Raw genomic sequence first — 22,996 nt, 5'->3', positions numbered from 1 at the left:
GATGTATATAAAAGGTATTATAGGTATCAGTCAACATGATTAAGTCAGTGTAATACGAATGATTACCTTTAGGTTTAGATTTGCATGCATAATGTGTGAGTTGCATTGCTGCAGGTTTGGCATCAACTACTATATAAACAGTGATATTACGGAAGTAATTTCTCTGAACTCTGACTATCAGTAATTACAGCTGTAGAATAATAAGGAGGTGTGCTTAAGTACAATAAAGGGTGTTTATGCTAAACTAGAGGACATGTCATAGTATATATAAGAATTCCATTCACTACATAAGAACATTCTTTGCGCTGCAAACCTTATGAAGTGGCTTTAAACCTAAAACATGAAGTCTAAGAAGCCTGAAGATCACAGTGCAATAATTAATCAAGGAGAGGAGAATGAAATGGTGAGCTGTATATTTTATGTAATATTTATTTTACACTTTAAAGTATTAAATTATTATATACAAGTATTTATAATATTATCATAGCCATATATCAGTATTATATTAAGAACAATTTACATGACCCATCTCCCCTTCTGGCTGAAAGTTACTTATACTACCTGAACTATTACTGCTAATTTACTTATCATACAAATAAATAAATAAAATGGAATTTAGAAAATATAATCAAATATAATGCTATCATTTTTATGAGGTACGTTAACATGTTTGGAGGTTTTAGCCACAGACATTATATAAACTATGTTATATAACCCTTAAAGTGACTACGGGCATAGCATCTTAATCACTGTGTGCTTTGCATGGAATTAAATTTCAGGTTGCTACTTATCTCAGGTATGTAAATTATCAGTAATTACAGTATCTTTGCAAGCAATATTTAAGAGATCTATAATCTATACAATAGAGAATCTGTAAAATAACATTAATAATATATACATTATGAGAAGTGATGACGGAGCACTACCATACTCGGGTGCTCTGTTCTCGTAATGAGCAGTCAGATGCTCTGACAGTCTCGACTCGTGTACCGAGAATAATGGCAGTCAATGGAGATCTTGTTGGTAACAACCCATCCAATCCACACAGGCAAAGAAATCAAACCATAGGTGTACAAAAATGTAGAGAAGTGTATTAATGACAAATTACAAAGTGAAAAAGTGTTGAACACTCTTATTGAAAATTATTTAATACTTTCTTAGTGATGGCAGCTTCAACATGTCTCCTGTATGGAGAAACTAGTTACATGCATTGCTCAAGGTGTGATTTTGGCTCATTCTTCCACACAGACACTCTTCAAATCCTGGAGGTTTCATAGGCTCCTTCTATGAACACTGAGCTTTAGTTCCTTCCATAAAATGTTATTGGATTCAGGTCAGATAATTGGCTGAACCATTTTAGCAGGTTTATTTTCTTTCTTTGAAACCAATTGAGAGTTTCCTTGACTATGAGTTTGGGATCATTGTCTTGTTGAAATTTCCACCCTCATTTCATTTTCATCATCCTGGTAAATGGCAGCAGATTGTTTCCAAGATTGTCTCTCTACATTTGTCCATTTATCCTTCATTCAATTATATGAAGTTTCCCAGTGCTGTATTCTGAAACAGAGCCCCACACCATAATGTTCTCACCGCCTAACTTCATTGTTGTCACATTTATCGGATGATATGCAGCATCTTTTCACCTCCAAACATGGAATGTATTATGGCATCCAAAGAGTTCAATTTTGATCTCACCTGACCAGACTGTATTCTCCCAGGACTTCACAGGCTAGTCTAAATGTTGTTAAGCAAACTTTAAACACTTTTAAACATGCTTTTTGTTTAGCAAAGGAGTCTTGCGTGGTGAGCGTGCAAACAGGTCATGGAGGTTGAGTGCATTACTTATTGTTTTTTTTGCTTATTTCCACTCCTCTGTCTGATATCTTGTGGGGAGCACCCGGTCATGGCTGGTTTATGGTGAAATGATATTCTTTCCAATGCTGCATGTTGACTCCAACAGAGTACACTGGAACCTTCAGTATTTCAGAAATTCTACAACGAATACCATCAGCATTGGGACAGCTTACTGGTTTTACCCATCATGAAATGTTTCTTGTGTTGCCCAATGTTAATGAAACAACTATTCATAGGTCATCTGTTAAATTTGTTTATATTTGTATTAAAAAGCTCAACATGGATTCAATACAGTCCTAGCAGACCTTAAGGCCGCTTTACACGCTGCGACATCGCTCAAGCGATCTCGTTGGGGTAACGGAATTTCTGACGCACATCCGGTTGCTTTAGCGATGCCGTTGAGTGTGACACCTTTGAGCGATTGTTGCAAAAAATGTGCAAAATCGCTCATCGGTGACATGGGGGTCCATTCTCTAATATCATTGCTGCAGCAGTAACGATGTTGTTCCTCGTTCCTGCGGCAGCACACATCGGTACGTGTGACCCCGCAGGAACGAGGAACATCTCCTTACCTGCCTCCCGCCCGCGAGCTCTGGTGTTTTTCATGCAATTACAAGCTTTGCAGTATTGTAACTAGCAAATCAAATTTTTATATAAATTAGAAGAATCTGATGAATTTGAATTTCAACCAAGCTGTTCATCTCTATTATTGATCGTATCCCTCTAATGTTAGAAGCATGTTCTCTCTAACATAATACTTGCTTTTGAATTTATTCTGATAGTTTCCATCTACTGTACAATGTTCTATGTTATGCCATGTAATAGTACTTGCATTATGTAGTATGTGAATAGTTTATCTTGCTGGTATGCTAAGAAGCTACTTTATGAATGTCATTCGTATATGAGGGGCTGCTGTTAAGTCTTTAGCTTTACCCAGAAAGAAACAACATAGGATGATGAAACATTTACTTCACATACTCTCCACTGATGTCAACACACATCTTACATCGGTATTCCAAGTTCTGTAAGCCTAGCAATAAGAAGGATTTCGGTTGTGCCTCAAACCAGGCATCCGTTGCAGCCATGGCACCATAAATGGTGGGAAATTTGGTACCCTTGAAGTGTTTTTTCAGGTTTATAAACAGATGATAGTCGGAGGGAGCTAGATCTGGTGAATAAGGTGGGTGGTCAGCCATCTGGAAGCCCAGCTCTGCCAGTTTTGCCATGGTCGCTTGTGCAGTGTGAGCGGAGGCGTTGACTTGCAGGAACAAGATTCCTTTGGACAGCTTGCTGCACCCTTTGGCCTTCAGAGCTGCCTTCAATTGGTCCAAAGGTTCAATGTAATACCATGCATTGATGGTGGAACCCTTTTAAAGGTAGTCTACTAGCAGCACGCCCTCTTTATACCAGAACACAGATGCCATCACCTTAGTGGCTGAGTTATGCACCCTGAACTTCTTTGGATGAGGAGAACCACTATGCCTCCTTTCTTTTGACTGCTCCTTGTTTTTAGGGTCAAACAAATAAATCCAGGTCTCATCCATAGTGACCAGTCGATCCAGGAAGTTCTTATCAGTCCGGAAACGCTGACAAATGGACAGGAAAGATGTCACTGGCATGCGTTTCTGATCTGTTGTCAAACATTTGGGGACCCACTTTGCAGATAGCTTCCTCATGTCCAAATATTCATGGATAATGCTGCAAACACGTTCATAGGAAATCCCCATGATGTCCGCTATTGCATTAGCTGAAATTCGTCGATTCTCCAGTATGAGGTTGTGCATAGCAACGGCGATCTCTGGAACAACAACCACTTTCAGTCGTCCAGGACGTTCCTCATCATTGGTGCTGAAGTGGCCTGTTTTAAATTTGGCAACCCAGTTCTTAATTGTGGAATATGAAGGGCATTGATCCCCCAATGTCTGCAACATATCACCATGAATATCCTTCGCGGACTTTCCTTACAGAAACAAGAATTTTATCACTCCTCTGCTCTCAGTTGCTATGAATATAACATTAGACTCTGCCATTTTGATTTCCTGCGTGCACAGAACACTGTTGCCATAAGCAACAAAAACACAAAATTTTGAAAACATATATTAGACACATAAGGCTTTCATGTGCTGTAACATTACCATAGGAACAAAAAAAGATCACAAAGCCAAAGACTTATCAGCAGCCCCTCATATTTAACATACTGAAATATCAGGCAGACTGTAGAAGGAAGTACTCTCAAAATATAAATATATATCCCACATGTGTATATATCTTTTTCCTTTAACAGCCTCCAACTCAGGCTTGAGCGATGGCGACTTGTTGGATGAATGCGCTGTGAAAAGATCGATCTTGTGCAACCCTAGATAGGTCCACCAGGGTCTTCTCCACCATTATTTTGATAGTATCAAGCCATCATGTTGCTGGTTTTCCTCTTCACCTTGTTCCTTCTATTTTTCCAAGCATTATTTCATTTTCCAGTGATTGCTCTCTTTTTATGATGTGTCCAAAGTAGGCAAATCGTAACTTGGTGTTCCTTGCTTTCAGTGATACTGTATGTCTAGCTTGATTTATTCCAAATTGATTTGTTTTGTTTTTTTTTTTGCCATTCATGGCATTGATAATATCCTTCTCCAGCACCACATTTAAAAGGCGCTTATTTTTCTTTTGTTTTTTTTCTTTATTGTCCAAGTTTTGCATCCATGTGTGGCCAGAGATAAACCAGACCATGTACGAGCTGTGTCTTTGTCCCCAGTGAAATGATCCTCGATTTTGAGGATCTTATCCAGTGATGTCACTGTTGATTTGCCTATAGCTATTTTTCTATTGAATTCTGGTGTCGTTGCTGCTTCTTGAGTGATCATTGCTCTGAGCAGGTTGAAGTCCTTTACAACTGGTCATATCTGGCAGTCGTTAATAAAATTTTACATAAGGATAAGGCTGCACATCAAAGTTAGATAATAGTATAATGCTATAAGCATACCGAAAAACATTGAAGCATACAATGAAAAATGCCACTTGCTAACTTGAAAGTTTGAATAATGAAATGCATACCTGCCATGAATATTAGGAAAAAGGAGATATTTAGCAATCGCATTGATCAATGTAACTGAGCCCCAAAACCTCGTCAAGGTATATCTCTATATTGGGGTCCCTTGCTCTATAACCCTAACTGTGTGTCATCTCATTGCAATTAAAAACTGCTGTGTGTGGAGAGGGGTAACCAAGGACTTTCTTATATAGGAGATGGAAAAAGCTTGGCCGAAAGGGGCGGAGCTGTGTTCACATTCAGAAAAAAAAACCAACTTTATAATACTAAGGATAACTGAAGTGAGCACTAATATATATTATGAGTGCAAGCCAAAAACATACATAGTACATAAGGATAAGGCTGCACATCAAAGTTAGATAATAGTATAATGCTATAAGCATACCGAAAATTGTATGCTTCAATGTTTTTCGGTATGCTTATAGCATTATACTATTATCTAACTTTGATGTGCAGCCTTATCCTTATGTACTATGTATTTTTTTGGCTTGCACTCATAATATATATTAGTGCTCACTTCAGTTATCCTTAGTATTATAAAGTTTTTTTGTTTTTTTTCTGAATGTGAACACAGCTCCGACCCTTTCAGCCATGTTTTTTCCATCTCCTATATAAGAAAGTCCTTGGTTACCCCTCTCCACACACAGCAGTTTTTAATTGCAATGAGATGACACACAGTTACGGTCATAGAGCTAGGGACCCCAATTGTACGGCTACATGCTACTATTTTTAGGCTGGGGGCCCCAATAATCATGGGGCTCCCTAGCCTGAGAATACCAGCTCCCAGCTGTTGGCTGTATCATGTGTGGTTATCAAAATTGGGGGGGACCACATGCCATTTTTAAAAATTATTTATTTAAATAATTAAAAAAAACCTGCATGCATTTTTTCTTATTTTGATACACAGCCCCGGTAAGCACACAGCTGGGGGCTGCAGCCTGTAGCCGTATGCTTTATCAGTGCTGGGTATTAAAATACAGGGGGACCCTATTCCCCTGTTTTTATTTATTTATTTTTACACTAATAGACACACACAAACAGCGCTTCTGATTGATTGCAGTCAGACATGCTGTGACACAGGCTGGGGGCGCAGTCTGACTGCAACCAATCAGAGAAGCTAGGGCTGCCAATGGGTAGTCAATGGGGGGGGGGGAGAACAGTGCATATGAATGAAGCTAATGAGTGGCCCCGGTAGTAGTGGTAGCAGAGTTATAGCCATGCGGAGACCGTTAAGTATAAAGTGCTTGTTTTATTCACATGTCAATTGTTTTTGCCATTTGGGTTTTGCACTGCAAAGCTGAGTTTTTGACCAAAGTTCTGCAACAAAAAGGCTGCAGTTTGAACTGCATAGTGCGGACAAGAAACCCAAATTCCCATAGACTTTGCTTGAAAAGCAAAACACAACCATTTTGCCATTAAACGCTGCAGTTGAAAAAGCAGCAAAAAAGCAGGTAAAAAGCAGGTAAAAAGCAACGTGCGGACATAGCCTAAATATCAAATACTGAGGATGGCATGGACATGTCTATCAAACACTTGGTACTGTTTAGCACACTGGAGATTTGCTAATATATTAAGATCCATAGAATATGGGATAATGTATTGGTCACTGGGGTCTGACTATTGTGACAGTTAATGATTCCAAGAAACGGCCTTTGGATACCGAGATATGTGTTCTGCAGAAAACCATCTTGAAAGAGTTGGACATGATCGATCTCCACTCCATTACTTGTCTATGGAACTGCCTCAAAACATTGAGTACTCTTTGCAATTTCCTTTGCTATGGATAAGGCTTAACATTTCATTCTTGTAATACCCTGTTAAATATTTAACTTCCAGAGCTATCTTTAGTTTGATAAATTATTAAAATGTACAAATGACCAGATAGACCCTTTAGTCAGTGCTATAAGTATAGGGACTTCTATCCGCCTGGTTTTAATAAGTAGCATGCAAAAAGCAGTCCAGATCTCGGGTTCCAGGACTTTTATGCTTTTATGCTTACGATGTGGGAGAAGGTTGTGCTTAACTGCAGCAAAATATTATTTGGTTTATAATGAATATAAATATATATAGCATTTCAAAGCATTCAATAACTTTATTTCTTCTTCCATCCAGATTGGGATAAATATTTCTTAAATAGCTCAGATATTTTAAATATACAAAATACAGGAATTGTATGGATTAGTGATGAAATTCAGTCACTTGCTGTGATCATAGAGGTTGCATAAGGTAACAAAGAATATAACATCTATTCTCTTTTTAACTCTGTTGTTCACACCCTGAGTAAATATGTAATTATTGGTTGATTGGATTAAGACAATACCTAGAAAAAAGCTTAATAGTTGGGAGTGTGTCCAATATTATTATAATGTGGGCAAGAGTTTCCTGGTTTAACCCTTCTATATTATAATATATTATGATTTGCATGGCTTAAGCATGACATAACCAATTGAAAGTATAAGACATTACTGTTGTCTTGGACAAAGCCCTTACCCTCCCAAACCACAACCCTTTTTATCATGTCCCTTATTATCATGTTACACTTTTTTTCTGAACTGCATCACAAAAGGTATGACAGCTAGCATTTACACATTGCCTTGAAAAAGTATCACGTTACACCTACAAACTTACTGACTTTTTATTTGGATTTTATGTGATATACCCACACTAAAGGGCGCTTTACACGCTGCGACATCGCTAGGGATGTCGCTAGCGATTTAACCCGCCCCCGTGCTTTGTGTGTCATGGGCAAATCGCTGCCCGTGGCGCACAATATCGTCGGTACGCGTCACACATACTTACCTTCCTAGCGACGTCGCTGTGGGAGGCGAACAACCTCTTTTTTGAGGAGGTTCGTGCGGCGTCACAGCGACGTCACACAGCAGGCCACCAATAGAAGCGGAGGGGCGGAGACCAGCCGCATTAACGACACGCCCACCTCGTTGTCGGAGGACGCAGGAACGCTGATGTTTGACATTCCTGGGGTGTCACACGTAGCGATATGTGCTGCTGTGAAGCCCCAGCAGTATTGTGTCGGTGCATTACCTTCAGGGACTCCACGTAGCTGGATCTTGTCACAGGTAGGAGATCTTCTTTTAGGATTGTCGTGACGCCACTCTCAGAATTGCGGTCAGTGGGGACCGCCACTGCAGGTTAAGGGATGCCTGGGGCTGATGGTGGGTGCAGTCAGTTGTAGTAGCCTCCTGAGAGTGAGGCAAGCCCCAGGACCCTGTGTAGGTGTGTAGAACCACAAGGCGCAGAATAACTCAACACAAGCAGAATGTCTTTCAGGGGTTTTACTCACTGTTGATGGCAGGGTGAGTAACCCGGGCGTAGCTGGGATGAACCAGGCTGGAACCAGGTATCCTTCAGGCTGACTGATGAGGGTGGCTACCGACTCGCCTTCCTTAGCCCTTCTGTGGTTTGTGGTAACCCCGACTTTTAGTCCCTATGGGGGTCACCCAGGGAAGTAGCTGCTCCCCTCGTTTGTTTGCCGTTTGCTTGTCGCCTGGACCAGATCACTCCAGCTGCTTGCCTCCTGTGAACTATGGGCCCTAACTGTGGCTACGTGGCTGCGGCTTTTGTGGTGTTGTGGCGTGGGCTTTAAGGGCCCCACACCGGCAGGTTTAGCAAGGAAAGGTGGATCTATCCCCGCATCGGGATCTGCCGCCCGTTTGGGCCTGGTACTCCCTGACAGTCTCCTTACTTTCCACTACACTGCTCTCTCTCCAGCTGTGTGTGGTGTTCGGGCAGCACTCCCAGGTGACCGTTCTCCCCCGTCGGTAGTCACTGCGCGGACGCTGTTAGACTGCAACAGCTCCAGGGTCTGCTTCTGCTCTTCCTGAGCTGCACACTAAACTGGCTCACTCGTGGGACCTGCACTGCTACTCCTGTCTGAGCTCCACTTCCATGCTCCTCACTCCTCCACACACTCTGCTTCAGACTCTTTTCTCCTCCTTCTCTTTTCCCTTTGTGCCTGCCTACGTCACCTAGCAACCAGGCTCTCTACCACACCCCTTGAGTGGAGATGGAGGCTTCGCCCCCTCCACTCCTCAAGTGGAGGTGAAGGCTTTGCCCCCTCCTGGGATCCCCAGGGGTCCTCTCAAAGGTACATGTGTGAGACCTGATCACTATGCGCCTGTGTAGTCACACCTCGGTCAGCCTTCTGGATTACCTGTATTGTACTGTCCCCAGCATGGGTGCAGTACTCAGTGGTGCCTGACCAGGTCAGGGGCGCCACATTCCCCCTTAGTTATCACCAGCACGTCCTCGGGCTGCAAGACAACATTTTAAAATGCATAAAACAGTAAAACATGGTAAAACTTTTAAAACCACCAGGTACCATACATCACCACCCTCCACCCACAAGTCCGTTAACCCACCCAAAACCCTCTCACGTTGGCCGCGCCTTCAGCCACTTCTGGCAGGATGTAGAGGCGGCTTTCATGGGCTGGTGGTTTCAGGGTATACCTGGCCTGGTGGAGCCGCACCTTCAGCCTCTTCTGGCAGGATGTAGAGGCGGCTTTCACAGTTGGTGCTGACCAGGTACCCTCTTTGTGGTGGAGAGCCAGGCCCCATAAACAGGCATGCTCCCTGGTTGCAGGCGAGCCAAGGCCCCATAAACGGACGTGCTCCCTGGTTGCAGGTGAGCCAAGCCCCTAAACAGGCTGGCTCTGGTGGTGGTACCTCTGGGGTAACTATTTACACTGCGAGAGTTTGTGGCTATAGCCAGTTCATAGCCTTAAGGTTCATGGGTTTCTCACATTAGTTCATGTGGGCGCATTTCTTAAACATTAACGTTGCAAACTTTTCAAAACTTGTCAAACTGGTAACTTCTGTACTTCTTTCTTTACTTTATGCAGATTCCTCCTTACCAGGGCTTGGGCCTGTAGGGCTGCGGCACCTGTTGTTTTCTTCATTTCTCTCATCATCGGAGGTAGTCTCATCAGTGGGTCCTTTATCTTTCCTTTCTTCTTCTGTATCTGTTTCTTTTTCTTGTAGTATGGAGACAACTGGGTTGCTATAGGAATCTCTGGTACATGGCCTAACGTCAAGTGCATACCATCCTCTTTTTCCCTGATGCATTGTGAATTCCACTGTATCTCCCATCTGTAAGTTCCTTCCCGGATGTCCTCTGGGCAAATGGGCTCTAACGTCTCTTCTGTTAACAAAGATGCCTTCTTTTATACCAGGAGCTACTATGAAACCATATCCACTCTTCAAACTGAAATCCTCTACTACACCACGACAAAGTGGACCTCTAACCTGGGATTTGGCTCTTCTCAGGAACCGTTTCTCTTCCAAGTCTCTGGCCATGACTTCGTCTTTCTGCTCTGGAGACTGCGGTGCAGGGGAAAGCTTGGTTCTGCTACGGCGCCGTGTCCTACGGGCTGGATTCTGCTGGGCTGTTACTTCACTGCCTGCAGGCTCCCAGGTGAGGTTTCTAGGCAACTCTTCCTCTTCATCCCAGCGGGAATACGGCAGCATCTCTGGCTCTGGGCATGGATCCACTGCTGATGGCTCCGGGGTCAGCTCCTCAGCTTCCTGGCCTCCTCTCCCCCTTAGTTCTTCGGAGCACTCCTGTTGTGGCAGCGCCGGGGATGGGTGGTCATCAGCAGGCCCGGGCGATGGACTTTTTGGCGTGGATATTGCCGGAATCCTCCTAGGGGTGTGCGGAGGGAGCAGATACCGGTCCACCATCTCCTGTGGGAACTGGGCCTCTAGGTTAGCCTTCAGCTTCCAGTATTCGGGGTCCTCTCCTATCAGGGACTTCCTAGCAGGGACTTCCTTAGACTGGGGAGCGGTGTCTGCTCTGGCCTTGCAGGCCGGGGTAAACAGTGGTACATTCTTGTCTTGGCGGGCCGCGCCTGACATGGCGGCGGCCTGGTCTTGGCGGGCCGCGCCTGACATGGCGGCGGCCTGGTCTTGGCGGGCCGCGCCTGACATGGCGGCGGCCTGGTCTTGGCGGGCCGCGCCTGACATGGCGGCGGCCTGGATCAGAGTTGCAGTTTCAATCAGGGTCGCAGCTGGAGTCTTAGCGGGCGTCGCTGCAATGGCCGGTTCTTGGCGGGCCGGGCAGGGCATCGCTGCGGCGGCCTGGATTGGCGTCGCGGCTGCGATGGGATCTATGCAGGCTGGGCTGGGCGTCGCTGCAGCGATCGGAGCTTGGCGGGCCGGGCTGGGCGCTTCTGCGGCCTGGACTTGGCGGGCTGCACCTGGCGTGGCTGCGGCCTGGGTCAGCGTCACACCTGCGGCGTGGAGGAGGGTCGCGGCTGCGGAGGGATCTTGGCGGGCCGGGCTGGGCGCCTCTGCGGCCTGGACTTGGCGGGCCGCGCCGGGCATCTCTCCTGGGACTGCGGGCATGGCAGCAGGGGTCGGGGCACTCGCGCTGGCAGGGGCAACACCGGACTCACCCATCAGTAGCATCATCGGGGTCGGAGTCGTCGCCGCTCGGTCTGGCACTCGTCGCGCAGCTTTTTCCTCATAGGCCTTCACCGCGGCAGCCATCTCCAGAAGCTCCATGCGTTCCTCTCTGATCTGCTCCACGACCCGGGTCTCCAGTCGGTCGCAGAACTGGGCAAGCTCCCGATACCACCAGGCAGCGGAGCCTGGTTCTGGGTTTCTGCGTTCAGACGCCATTTCCTCTGCGCCTTCTTCTGCACGATTTCCCAGCAGTGGACTCGTCGCTGCCTCCAGTTGCAGGCTCTTCAGTTTCTGCTCTGCCTCTTCCAGCAGCAGGCTTCTGGCTCCCTTTCTGTCCCGACGTCTCTGAACGCCTCCGCTCTCATCACTTGCGAGGTCAGGACTCTGCAGGGGATCTCTGGGTAGCCACACCTCTTCGTGGGCGGTAACTTCTCCCAGCGCGGGCTGCTGTTGTTTTTCAGCGCGCTTTTCATGGTGGCAATATGGCGGCGCTTCCAATTTTCCAAGCGGACCGCCCAGGCACATGGTCACCTGTCTGAACAGGTCTAGTCCTTATCCTGTTCGTGACGCCAGATGTGAAGCCCCAGCAGTATTGTGTCGGTGCATTACCTTCAGGGACTCCACGTAGCTGGATCTTGTCACAGGTAGGAGATCTTCTTTTAGGATTGTCGTGACGCCACTCTCAGAATTGCGGTCAGTGGGGACCGCCACTGCAGGTTAAGGGATGCCTGGGGCTGATGGTGGGTGCAGTCAGTTGTAGTAGCCTCCTGAGAGTGAGGCAAGCCCCAGGACCCTGTGTAGGTGTGTAGAACCACAAGGCGCAGAATAACTCAACACAAGCAGAATGTCTTTCAGGGGTTTTACTCACTGTTGATGGCAGGGTGAGTAACCCGGGCGTAGCTGGGATGAACCAGGCTGGAACCAGGTATCCTTCAGGCTGACTGATGAGGGTGGCTACCGACTCGCCTTCCTTAGCCCTTCTGTGGTTTGTGGTAACCCCGACTTTTAGTCCCTATGGGGGTCACCCAGGGAAGTAGCTGCTCCCCTCGTTTGTTTGCCGTTTGCTTGTCGCCTGGACCAGATCACTCCAGCTGCTTGCCTCCTGTGAACTATGGGCCCTAACTGTGGCTACGTGGCTGCGGCTTTTGTGGTGTTGTGGCGTGGGCTTTAAGGGCCCCACACCGGCAGGTTTAGCAAGGAAAGGTGGATCTATCCCCGCATCGGGATCTGCCGCCCGTTTGGGCCTGGTACTCCCTGACAGTCTCCTTACTTTCCACTACACTGCTCTCTCTCCAGCTGTGTGTGGTGTTCGGGCAGCACTCCCAGGTGACCGTTCTCCCCCGTCGGTAGTCACTGCGCGGACGCTGTTAGACTGCAACAGCTCCAGGGTCTGCTTCTGCTCTTCCTGAGCTGCACACTAAACTGGCTCACTCGTGGGACCTGCACTGCTACTCCTGTCTGAGCTCCACTTCCATGCTCCTCACTCCTCCACACACTCTGCTTCAGACTCTTTTCTCCTCCTTCTCTTTTCCCTTTGTGCCTGCCTACGTCACCTAGCAACCAGGCTCTCTACCACACCCCTTGAGTGGAGATGGAGGCTTCGCCCCCTCCACTCCTCAAGTGGAGGTGAAGGCTTTGCCCCCTCCTGGGATCCCCAGGGGTCCTCTCAAAGGTACATGTGTGAGACCTGATCACTATGCGCCTGTGTAGTCACACCTCGGTCAGCCTTCTGGATTACCTGTATTGTACTGTCCCCAGCATGGGTGCAGTACTCAGTGGTGCCTGACCAGGTCAGGGGCGCCACACTGCCTCAGGAACGACAAACAACCTGCGTCCAGCACCATCAACGATATTTGTGAAATGAACGATGTGTTAACGATCAACGATTAGGTGAGTATTTCTGATCGTTAACACTCACTCTTAGGTGTCACATGCAACGATGTCGCTAACGAGGCCGGTTGTGCGTCACGAATTCCGTGACCCCAACGACATCTCGTTAGTGATATCGTTGCGTGTAAAGCGGCCTTATGTAGCAAGTATTTGTGAAGTGTAAAGGAAATAATACAGAATCTTCTAAATATTTAAAAAATATACATCTACAAATTGTGACAAGGATTTGTATATTTGTATTCAGCCCCCTGTTGTCTGATACTTTGTAGGACTACCTTTCAATGCAATTACTGCTGGAAGTCTTTTGGGATGTCTCTACCAGCTTTTTGCCCATTCTTCTTTGCAAAATAACTCTAGCTCAGTGAGATTATAAAGAGAGCATCTGTACACAGCAATTTTCACGTCTTGGCACAGATGGCATTTAACTCTGGACTGTAAATGGGCATTTGAACATATGAATATGCTTTGATCTAAACCATCCAGTCTAGCTCTGGTAGTATGTTTAGGGTCATTGTCTTGCAGGAAGGTGTAGCTACGCCACAGACTCAAGTCTTTTGCAGCATCTAAAAGGTTTTCTTCCAGGATTGTCATGTATTTAGCTCCATCCATCTTCCCATTGTACCACCCCGCGTCAGACGCCGAGCCGCTCTTATCCGGAACCGCGGTGGCTCGATGGGTCTCCGGACCCGGGAGGGGGTCGTGCGGACACTCAAAGTTAAAAAGGGGGAAGATATGTACAGGGGATTTAGAAGTTCGTGATGCCACACAAAGGTGCGTGGTAAGATGGACGGAGCACGCTTGGATCCGTGCCCTTGGTGTTGCTTGTTAGCCTGTGACCTTTTCCATGGCACCTTCTTCACTGTTTGGACCCTGTAATGTGGAACTAGTCAGGTCCTGCTCACGGAGTGAGCTTACTCTCAGGGTTCACGCTTGGGATTTTCTGGACTGCGTTTTGGGAAAGTCCTATCCCCTCGTTGCGCTAGTACTCCGATTTTGGAGTGGGTGAGGGATGAATCTTGAAGACTTCAACCCCGTCGGGTAAATTACCAGGACACGTGAAGCTACTTCCCGGCCTAGGGTCCACGTACCTCGTTGTACCCTGGCCCCTGCCCGGAGATGGCTCAAGGCCTCCAGCTGCCCTCCTCGGCAGATCCGTGCCCCTTGACACGATCCCCTGCGACCGGGGTTCCAGCTCCTACCAGGCCCAGACCAACGTCTGCATCCTAGTAGTCTCAAGGAGCCTTGCTCCCAAAACGGTGACCTCTCACTTCGAGAGTCACCACTCCACACTCCTCTCCTCTTCACTTCCCATTCACCTCCTTTCTACTCCTCTCTACTCCTCACACTTCTCACTCTTCCCCTACTAATGCCCCAAGTGGGCGGCCCTATTCCCTTCAGGCCACCCAATGGTGTGTCTGGTGGGTGTGGAGCAAAGTGTTCCCAGGGTTTTAACTGGCTCTGATCTTAGCAACACCACCAGACAGGGATCCGTAACCAAGGAGGATGTGGATACTGTGTTTCACAATACCCTGTGATGACCTAATAGGCCAGGGCGTCACACCATCAACTCTGACTAGATTCCCTGTCTCTGCTAAAGAGAAACATACGCACAGCATGATGCTGCCACCACCATGTTTGACGGTAGGAATGCTGCTTTCAGAGTGATGTTGAGTGTTAGTTTTCTGCAAGGCATAAAATTTTGCATTTAGCAAAAAATGTCTTCTTCTACATGCAATGTAGGGGACACAGCATGTGGAAGAAGGTGCTGTGGTCAGATGAGACCAAACGAGAACTTTTTGTGGATAACTAATACTGCACATCACCTTGAAAACACCTCACTATTAAACATGATGGTGACAGAATCATGCTGTGGGGATGCTTTTCTTCAGCAGAGAAGCTGGTCAGTGTTTATTGGAAAGACGGATGTAGCGAAATACAGGGCAGTCCTAGAGCCAAACCTGGTATAGCCTGCAGAAGACTTAAGACTGGGGTGAAGGTTCACCTTCAAGCAGGACACTTTACACACAGAGATAAATCTGCGGCAGATCTGTGGTTGCAGTGAAATTGTGGACAATCAGTGCCAGGTTTATGGCTGTGTATAAATGGAACAATGTGTCCATGATTTCACTGCAACCACAGATCTGCCAAAGATTTGTCTCTGCGTGTAAAGTGGCCTTTAGGCTATGTGCGCACAGTGCGTTTTTTGCGACGTTTTTGCGCGTTTTTCGGGTGCGTTTTTGGCCTCAAAACTGCATGACTTTTCTTCCCCAGCAAAGTCTACGAGTTTTCAATTTTGCTGTCCGCACCCAACTGTTTTTTTAAGCTGCGTTTTTGAGCTTAAAAAAAAAATGGACATGTCAATTCTTTCCTGCGTTTTTCTGCGTTTTCCCCCCATGCAATGCATTGGAAAACCGCAGAAAAACGCAGAGATCAAAAACGCAGGAAAACGCAGCCAAAAACGCACCAAATCGCGGTAAAAACGTGCGTTTTTTGCCACTTTTTTTTGGACGCGGGTGCATTTTTGTGCATTTTTAGCAGCCAAAAACACACAAAAATGCAGCGTCAAAAAAACGCAGTGTGTGAACTTAGCCTTACTCTAAACATACTGCCAGAGCTACAATGGAATGGTTTAGATCAAATCACATTCATGTGTATGAATGGCTCAAAGTCAAAGCTGGTAGAAACATAGCCCAAAATACTTGCAGAGGTAATTGCAGTGAAATGTGGTCCTGCAAAGTATCAGACTACAGAGGACTAAATACAATTTTCTTTTTTTGTTGGAATACATACAAATTTGCCCCAAAAATATTTATGACTTTTTGGACAATAAAAGGGTGTGGTTGGTTTATTTTTGTTTTAAGGAAAGTGTTGGTATTACAAGTTGTTCTCTAGTTGTTAGTGCATCCTTCCTCACAAGCTGCATGTTAGTAGACCTGTCAATTGGTCTGTTCCAGGCGGAAAATGCTGCACATGAGAAAGCTACTCTACTCCTCTATCTAATGTTATTTTGAGAATCGTAGAAATATGTAAACTGTGAGGAAGGCTGGACTGAAAAGAAATTTCTCATAGAAGAGGAGAAACCATAGTTGGTGCCACAAAATGTTGTCCACAACACATTTTTAACATTAAGATAAGTTTTCTCTTTGTGGAGAGCAACATGCCAGGACGGGAATGACTTAAACACCTTGCCTGCACCTATGTTAAATTAAATCTGCAAATTGCCTCTGCAGAGAGGAAGAGGAATTGAACTCTAGTACCACTTATTGGATGTAGCAATCCTAAAAGTCAATATCGACCATTTAACGAGCTTTGCCATATGACTCTGGATATAAACCAAACCAGAATCTCAATTTGCAGACACCGTGTTTCAGGGTATTGCCACTCATCAGAATAAAGTAGGAGATCTGATTTGGCTAGGTAAGAGGCTAATGCGGGCGTCACACGATACGATCTATCGTGCGATTGCACGAGAGATCGTACCCGCCCCCGTCATTTGTGCGTCACGGGCAATTAGTTGCCCGTGGCGCACAAAGTCGTTAAACCGCCGTCACACATACTTACCTGCTGAGCGACGTTGCTGTGGGCGGCAAACATCCACTTCCTGAAGGGGGTGGGATATTCGGTGTCACAATGACATCACACAGTGGCCAGCCAATAGAAGTGGAGGGGCGGAGATGAGCGGGACGTAAACATCTCGCCCACCTCCTTCCGCATAGCCGGCGGGAGCCGCGGGACGCAGGTAAGCTGTGCTCATCGTTCCCGGGGTGTCACACGGAATGATGTGTGCTGCCCTGGGTACGATGAACAACTGGTGCAAAGAAAAATAAACGACTTTTTAAAAATGAGCAACGTGTCAACGATGCACAATTTGCGAACGTTCTGCGTCGCTCGTAGGTGTCACACGGGACGACGTCGTTAACGATGTCGGATGTGCGTCACGAAATCCGTGACCCCGACGACATATCGCACGATAGATCGTCTCGTGTGATGCCCGCATTAGACTGGAATAGAAGGGATAAGTTTTTCCCTTGTGGAGAGTGATATTCCAGGTGTGACATACCAGTATAAGGAGACTAAAATGCCTTGCCTGCTCCTCTTGGAAATTAAATATGCAAATTGCCTCTTCAGAGAAGAAGATGATTTGATCTCTAGTGCCACCTATTGGAAGTACAATTCTAAAAATCAATATGGATATTTTAATGAGCCTTGCCATATGACTTAGGATATAAGCAAACCAGAATCTCAATTTGCAGACACCATGTTTTGGGGTATTGCATCATCAGTTGGCATGCCAGACCTCCACAAGGAGAAAACTTACAAAACACGAAACACAGTGTCTGCAAATTGAGATGGTGGTTTGGCTTATAACCTAAGTGATATGACAAGACTTTTTAAAGGGTCTATATTGACTTTTAGGATTGCTACATCTAATAGGTGGTTCTAGTTTTCAAGTCCTCTTCCTATCTGAAGAGGTAATTTGCATGTAAAATGAAGAAAAAAATGCCTAACACCTTAAGAACAAGAACAAAAAAAAGCAAAATAGAAACTAAGTAGATAAGATAACGTGTATATCTTGCATTTCACAGATCTGTTTTGAATGATTTATTTCACTGAATGTGTTGTATTTTGTCCATAGGAAATTTTTGGCTATAAAATAAGCGTACCATGGATTATTCTGTGCGTGATTGGCTACTTTATATCAGGTGGGATTCTTCTGCTCCTCTTTTATTGGAAGCCTGAATGGAGTGTCTGGGCAAACTGTGTCCCTTCGAGTTTGGAAAAAGCCAATGTGGTTTTACTAAGATCAACTGTAAGTATCTAGTTTTCTTTTGTGTGGCATATTTCAGGAAAAAAAGGCCACAATACTATCTCATGTGTTAAATTTCTGCAGGGATCATGCTGAATATAATCGAATGTCAGATGTGGCCACTATAGTAAATGTTTGAAACGCTAAAGGGGGCTTTACACGCAGCGATATCACTAGCGATATCGCTGGTGAAAGCACCCGCCCCCGTCGTTTGTGCATCACGGGCAAATCGCTGCCCGTGGCGCACAAAATCGTTAGGAGCCGTCACACTCACTTACTTGCATAGCGACGTCACTATTGCCGGTGAACCACTTCATTTCTAAGGGGGTGGTCCGTGTGGCATCACAGAGGCTTCACTAAGCGGCCGCCCAATAGAAGCGGAGGGATAGAGATGAGCAGCCATAACAGCCCGCCCACCTCCTTCCTTCCTCATTGTCGGCGGCCGCAGGTAAGCTGTAGTTCATCTTTTCCAAGGTGTCAAACGTAGCGATGTGTGCTGCCTCAGGAACGACGAACAACCTCCGTCCTGCAACAATCAATGATTTTTTGAAAATGAACGACGTGTCAACGATCATTGATAAGGTGAGTATTTTTGATCGTTAACGGCCGTTCGTTGGTGTCACACCCAACAACGTCGCTAACAATGCCGGATGTGCGTTACAGAATCCGTGACCCCAGTGATATATCGTTAGATACTTCGTTGCGTGTAACGGGGCCTTAAGCCCCTTCATTTTGGTAGCTGCATTCCGGTACAGAAAACGGCTTAAAGCATTACTCCAGAGGTTTTTTTTATTGCACTGCTGGAGTGGTGCTTTAAATCTAAGTTTCCTGCACCAAGTCTTATTCTCACCTTCCTGCGGCTTCATCTTTTCCCAGTATTACTCCATTTGGTCTCATATGATTGGTGACTTGAGATGAGCAAACTTATTCAAAATAGGTTCTTCTGTCTCAAATTGGTTCGTTCAGGTCGGGATTGGATTAACAAACACTTCTCTCAAATATCGGCAAGCTTCTGCTTTGTTTGGTAACTGTTCACATTTACACTATTGCAGAAACCATCCAATTCCGGCCCCATCACTGTCATGTCAAGTTTTGGCATGGCTGTGATTGGTCATGGAAATCACTGTAAAAAAAAAAGAAGCAAAATGGTTTCCACACCCACAAGCAGTCCCGGTGCCTGTGATTGGTTGCAGTCAGACTGCGCCCCCACCCTGTGTGACAGCATCTGTGATTGGCTGGAATCACACACGCTGTCTGCGTACCTATAATGTAAAAATAAATATATAAATAAATTGGCATAGGGTGCCCAATATTATGAAACCCAGCACAGATAAAACATATGGCTACAGGCTGCAGCCTTCAGCCGTGTGCTTATCTTGGCTGTGTATCAAAATAAGAGGGACCGTATATTACTATTTTTTTAATTATGAAAGTAAATAATTAAAAAAAAACGGCTTTCGGCCCCCCCCAATTTTGATACCCAGCCATGATAAAGCCAACAGCTAGGGGCTGGTATTCTCAGACTAAATAGGCCCATGGTTATTGGACACCCCAGCTTAACCCCTTCACGACCTTGGACGGATCTATCCGTCATAGATCGTGTCCCGTTAAGCCCCGCCCCCTGCCGCGGGCAGGCGGCGTGGATCGGCACACATATCAGCTGTTTTCAACAGCTGACATGTGTGCCTGCTAGCCGCGGGTGGAATCGCTTCCACCCGCGGCCATTAACCCCTTAAATCTTGCTGCCAAAGCCTGTCAGCAAGATTTAAATGCGCGCGGCCATGTTTGTTACTTACCGCCGCCCCCACCGGAAGTCACGTGTGTTATCACGTGACTATCGGTGGTTGCCATCGTAGCACAGGGTCATGTGATGACGCCTGCTGCTATGATCTTTCACTTTCATTTTCCCTCGGCCGAGAGCAGAGGGAAAACCAAAGTGAGTGAATCTGCTGATTACAGCGGTATTGCTGTGATCAGCAGATAGCGATCAGCGATCGGATTGCTGATCGCTATAGCCCCCTAGGGGGACTAGTAAAATAAAAAAAAAAAGTAAAAAAAAAGTTTTAAAAAATAAAAAAAAAAACAAAAAACCTAAAAGTTCAAATCACCCCCCTTTCCCCCCATTGAAAATTAAAGGGTTAAAAAATAAATAAATATACACATATTTGGTATCGCCGCGTTCAGAAATGCCCGATCTATCAAAATATAAAATCAATTATTCTGATTGGTAAACGGCGTAGTGGCAAAAAAATTCCAAACGCCAAAATTACGTTTTTTGGTCGCCGCAAGTTTTGCGCAAAATGCAATAACAGGCGATCAAAACGTAGCATCTGCGCAAAAATGGTACCATTATAAACGTCAGCTCGAGACGCAAAAAATAAGCCATCACTGAGCCATTGATCCCAAAAAATAAGAACTCTACGTGTTTCGGAAAATGGCGCAAAACGTGCGCCACTTTTATTGGACAAACTTGTGAATTTTTTTTAACCCCTTAGATACAAGTAAACCTATACATGTTTGGTGTCTACAAACTCGCACCGACCTGAGGCATCACACCCAGACATCAGTTTTACCATATAGTGAACACCGTGAATAAAATATCCCAAAAACTATTGTACGATCCCACTTTTTTTGCAATTTTTCCGCACTTGGAATTTTTTTGCCGTTTTCCAGTACACTATATGGTAAAACTTATGATTTCATTTAAAAGTACAACTCGTCCCGCAAAAAACAAGCCCTCATATGGCAAGATTGACGGAATAATAAAAAAGTTACGGCTCTTGGAAGAAAAGGAGCAAAAAACAAAAACGCAAAAACGGAAAGTGCCCGGGGGCTGAAGGGGTTAAAAAGATCAGCCTGCAGCTACTCAGAATTGTCATATCCATTACATGTGACAATCCCGGCACTTCTCCTGGTTCATCCCGGTTGCCCTGGTATGGTTGCAATTGGGCTAATATAATGGGTTAATGACAGCTCACAGCTTCCACTAAGGCCTAGATTAATAAAGGGAGGCATCTATGAGGAGACTCACCCATTACTAATACTGTAAGTGAAAATAAACAAGCACAGATACTGAAATAATCCTTTATTTGAAATAAAATACAAAGAAAAAACCATCCTCTTTCTCAAATTTATTAACCACAAACCCCCAGTTCCAATGTAATCTATACAAAGTCCCATGACGATCCCAGCTCTGCTACATACTGCAGTCACAGCTCAAGGGCACAGAACATGACCGCAGGCTGTGGTTTCAGGCACAGAATGACTGAGCTGCAGCTATGAGCACTGACGTCACTCAGTTTATCAGCGATCACAGCTGGAGATTCCCACAGTACCACACCTGTGCCCGCAGGTAATCTGACCTCAGGTGACATAATTGAACTCAGTGACCTCACCTCATGTGGACTCATTGAAAAAAACGCATCTAAACGCGATGCGGTTTTGATGTGATATTAATGTGTTTTTTTGACAGGAGACACAGATTTGATGCAGGAATTTGGTGTATAAATTTTAGCACCAAATCTGCATCTCTTTGGGAAAAAACACAGTTTTCTGCCAGGAGATGCAAATTTGGTACAGAAATCTGGACAGTTCAGCACCAAATTTGCATCTCCTGGCAGAAAACCACCCTGAAAAGGCTTCAAAACAATTTTTGTGTGTTTTTTTTGTCAGGAGATGCAGATTTGATACTGATATTTATACACCATATTCCTGCCCAAATCTGCATCTCCTGACAAAAAAAAAATCACATCAATACTGCATCAAAACTGCATCGCATTTTTATGCTTTTTTTTTCGTCAGAAGATGCAGATATGTTGCAGGAATCTGGTGTATAAATTTCAGCACCAAATCTGCATCTCTTGGCAAAAATAAATGCAGTTTTCTGCCAGGAGATGCAGGTCTGATTGAACTCAGTTCACCTGAGGTGAGGTCATTGAGTTCAATCAGTTCCCTTGAGGTGAGTTTTCCTGCGATTAAAGGTGGGGTACCGTGGGAACCAACACCTGTGACCTCTCATAAACTCAGTGATGTCACTGCTCACAGCTGCGGCTCAGTCAGCTATGGTCTTTGGCCATGCACTGCAACTGTAAGATGTAGCAGAGCCAGGATCGTCGTGGGACCTGGTGTGGATTACGCCAGACCTGGGTGTTTTAGGGTTTATAAAGAGGTGAAAGAGGGTTGATTTTTTTGCATTATATTTAACATAAAGGACTTTTTGGTGTTTGCGTTGATTTCTTTTTAATTACAAATTAGTAATCGGGGGTCTCTTAGAGGCTTCCCATTACCAATCTAGGGCTTAGTGGCAGCTGTGAGCTGTTATTAACCCTTTGTATTACCCCAATTACCACCGCACCATTAGGGCACTGTAAAATGCCGGGATTGTTGCATCTAATGGATTATGGGCAGCTGCGGGCTGCTATTTTTAGGCTAGGGAGCTCAATAACCATGGGCCTCCTCATCCCGAGAATGCCAGCTGCCAGCTGTTGGCTTTATCTTGGCTGGTTATCAAAATTGGAGGGGATAACACACCATTTTTTAAAACTATTTATTTAAATAATTTTAAAAAAGCTGCATGGGGTCCCTCATATTTTGATACATAGCCATGATAAGCACACAGCAGGAGGTTGCAGCCGGTAGCCGTCTGCTTAATTTGTACTGGGTATCAATATATGGGGGTCCCTGCTCAATTTTTTTTTTACTTATTTATTTATTTTTACCCTCAATTAGGGGACCCAGACAGCATGTGAGATTCCAACGAATCACAGACGCTGTTACACAGGTTGAGGGCGTGTTCTGACTGCAACCAAACAGAGATGCTGGGGCTGCCAGTGGGTGGGGGAAGCAGGATATAAGAGGTTTAGCAAACCCAGACGCAATATGACAGCCATGTGGAAGACTCAGTAATTATAACTTTCCTGCTTTATTCCTTATTTTCTTTATTTTGAAGCCCCCATAGCCCTTACTTACACCAGCCCCCTTAG

General features: G+C 45.3%; 1 protein-coding gene across 1 annotated transcript in view; it reads left to right on the top strand.

Annotated features, from left to right (window-relative positions):
• Positions 1-279: 279 nt before the first annotated feature.
• Positions 280-22,996, top strand: part of LOC142296643 (putative cation-transporting ATPase 13A4) — a 192,950-nt gene continuing 170,233 nt past the window's right edge. Inside the window, exons 1-2 of the mRNA XM_075340496.1 lie at positions 280-403; positions 17,844-18,017. Coding sequence (XP_075196611.1) covers positions 341-403; positions 17,844-18,017 — 237 coding nt within the window. The 5' untranslated portion in view covers positions 280-340. The remainder of the gene's footprint in view (positions 404-17,843; positions 18,018-22,996) is intronic.

Source organism: Anomaloglossus baeobatrachus, chromosome 3, assembly GCF_048569485.1.
Source record: "Anomaloglossus baeobatrachus isolate aAnoBae1 chromosome 3, aAnoBae1.hap1, whole genome shotgun sequence".
Classification (NCBI taxonomy): domain Eukaryota; kingdom Metazoa; phylum Chordata; class Amphibia; order Anura; family Aromobatidae; genus Anomaloglossus; species Anomaloglossus baeobatrachus.
This window is presented reverse-complemented; position numbering and strand designations above follow the sequence as displayed.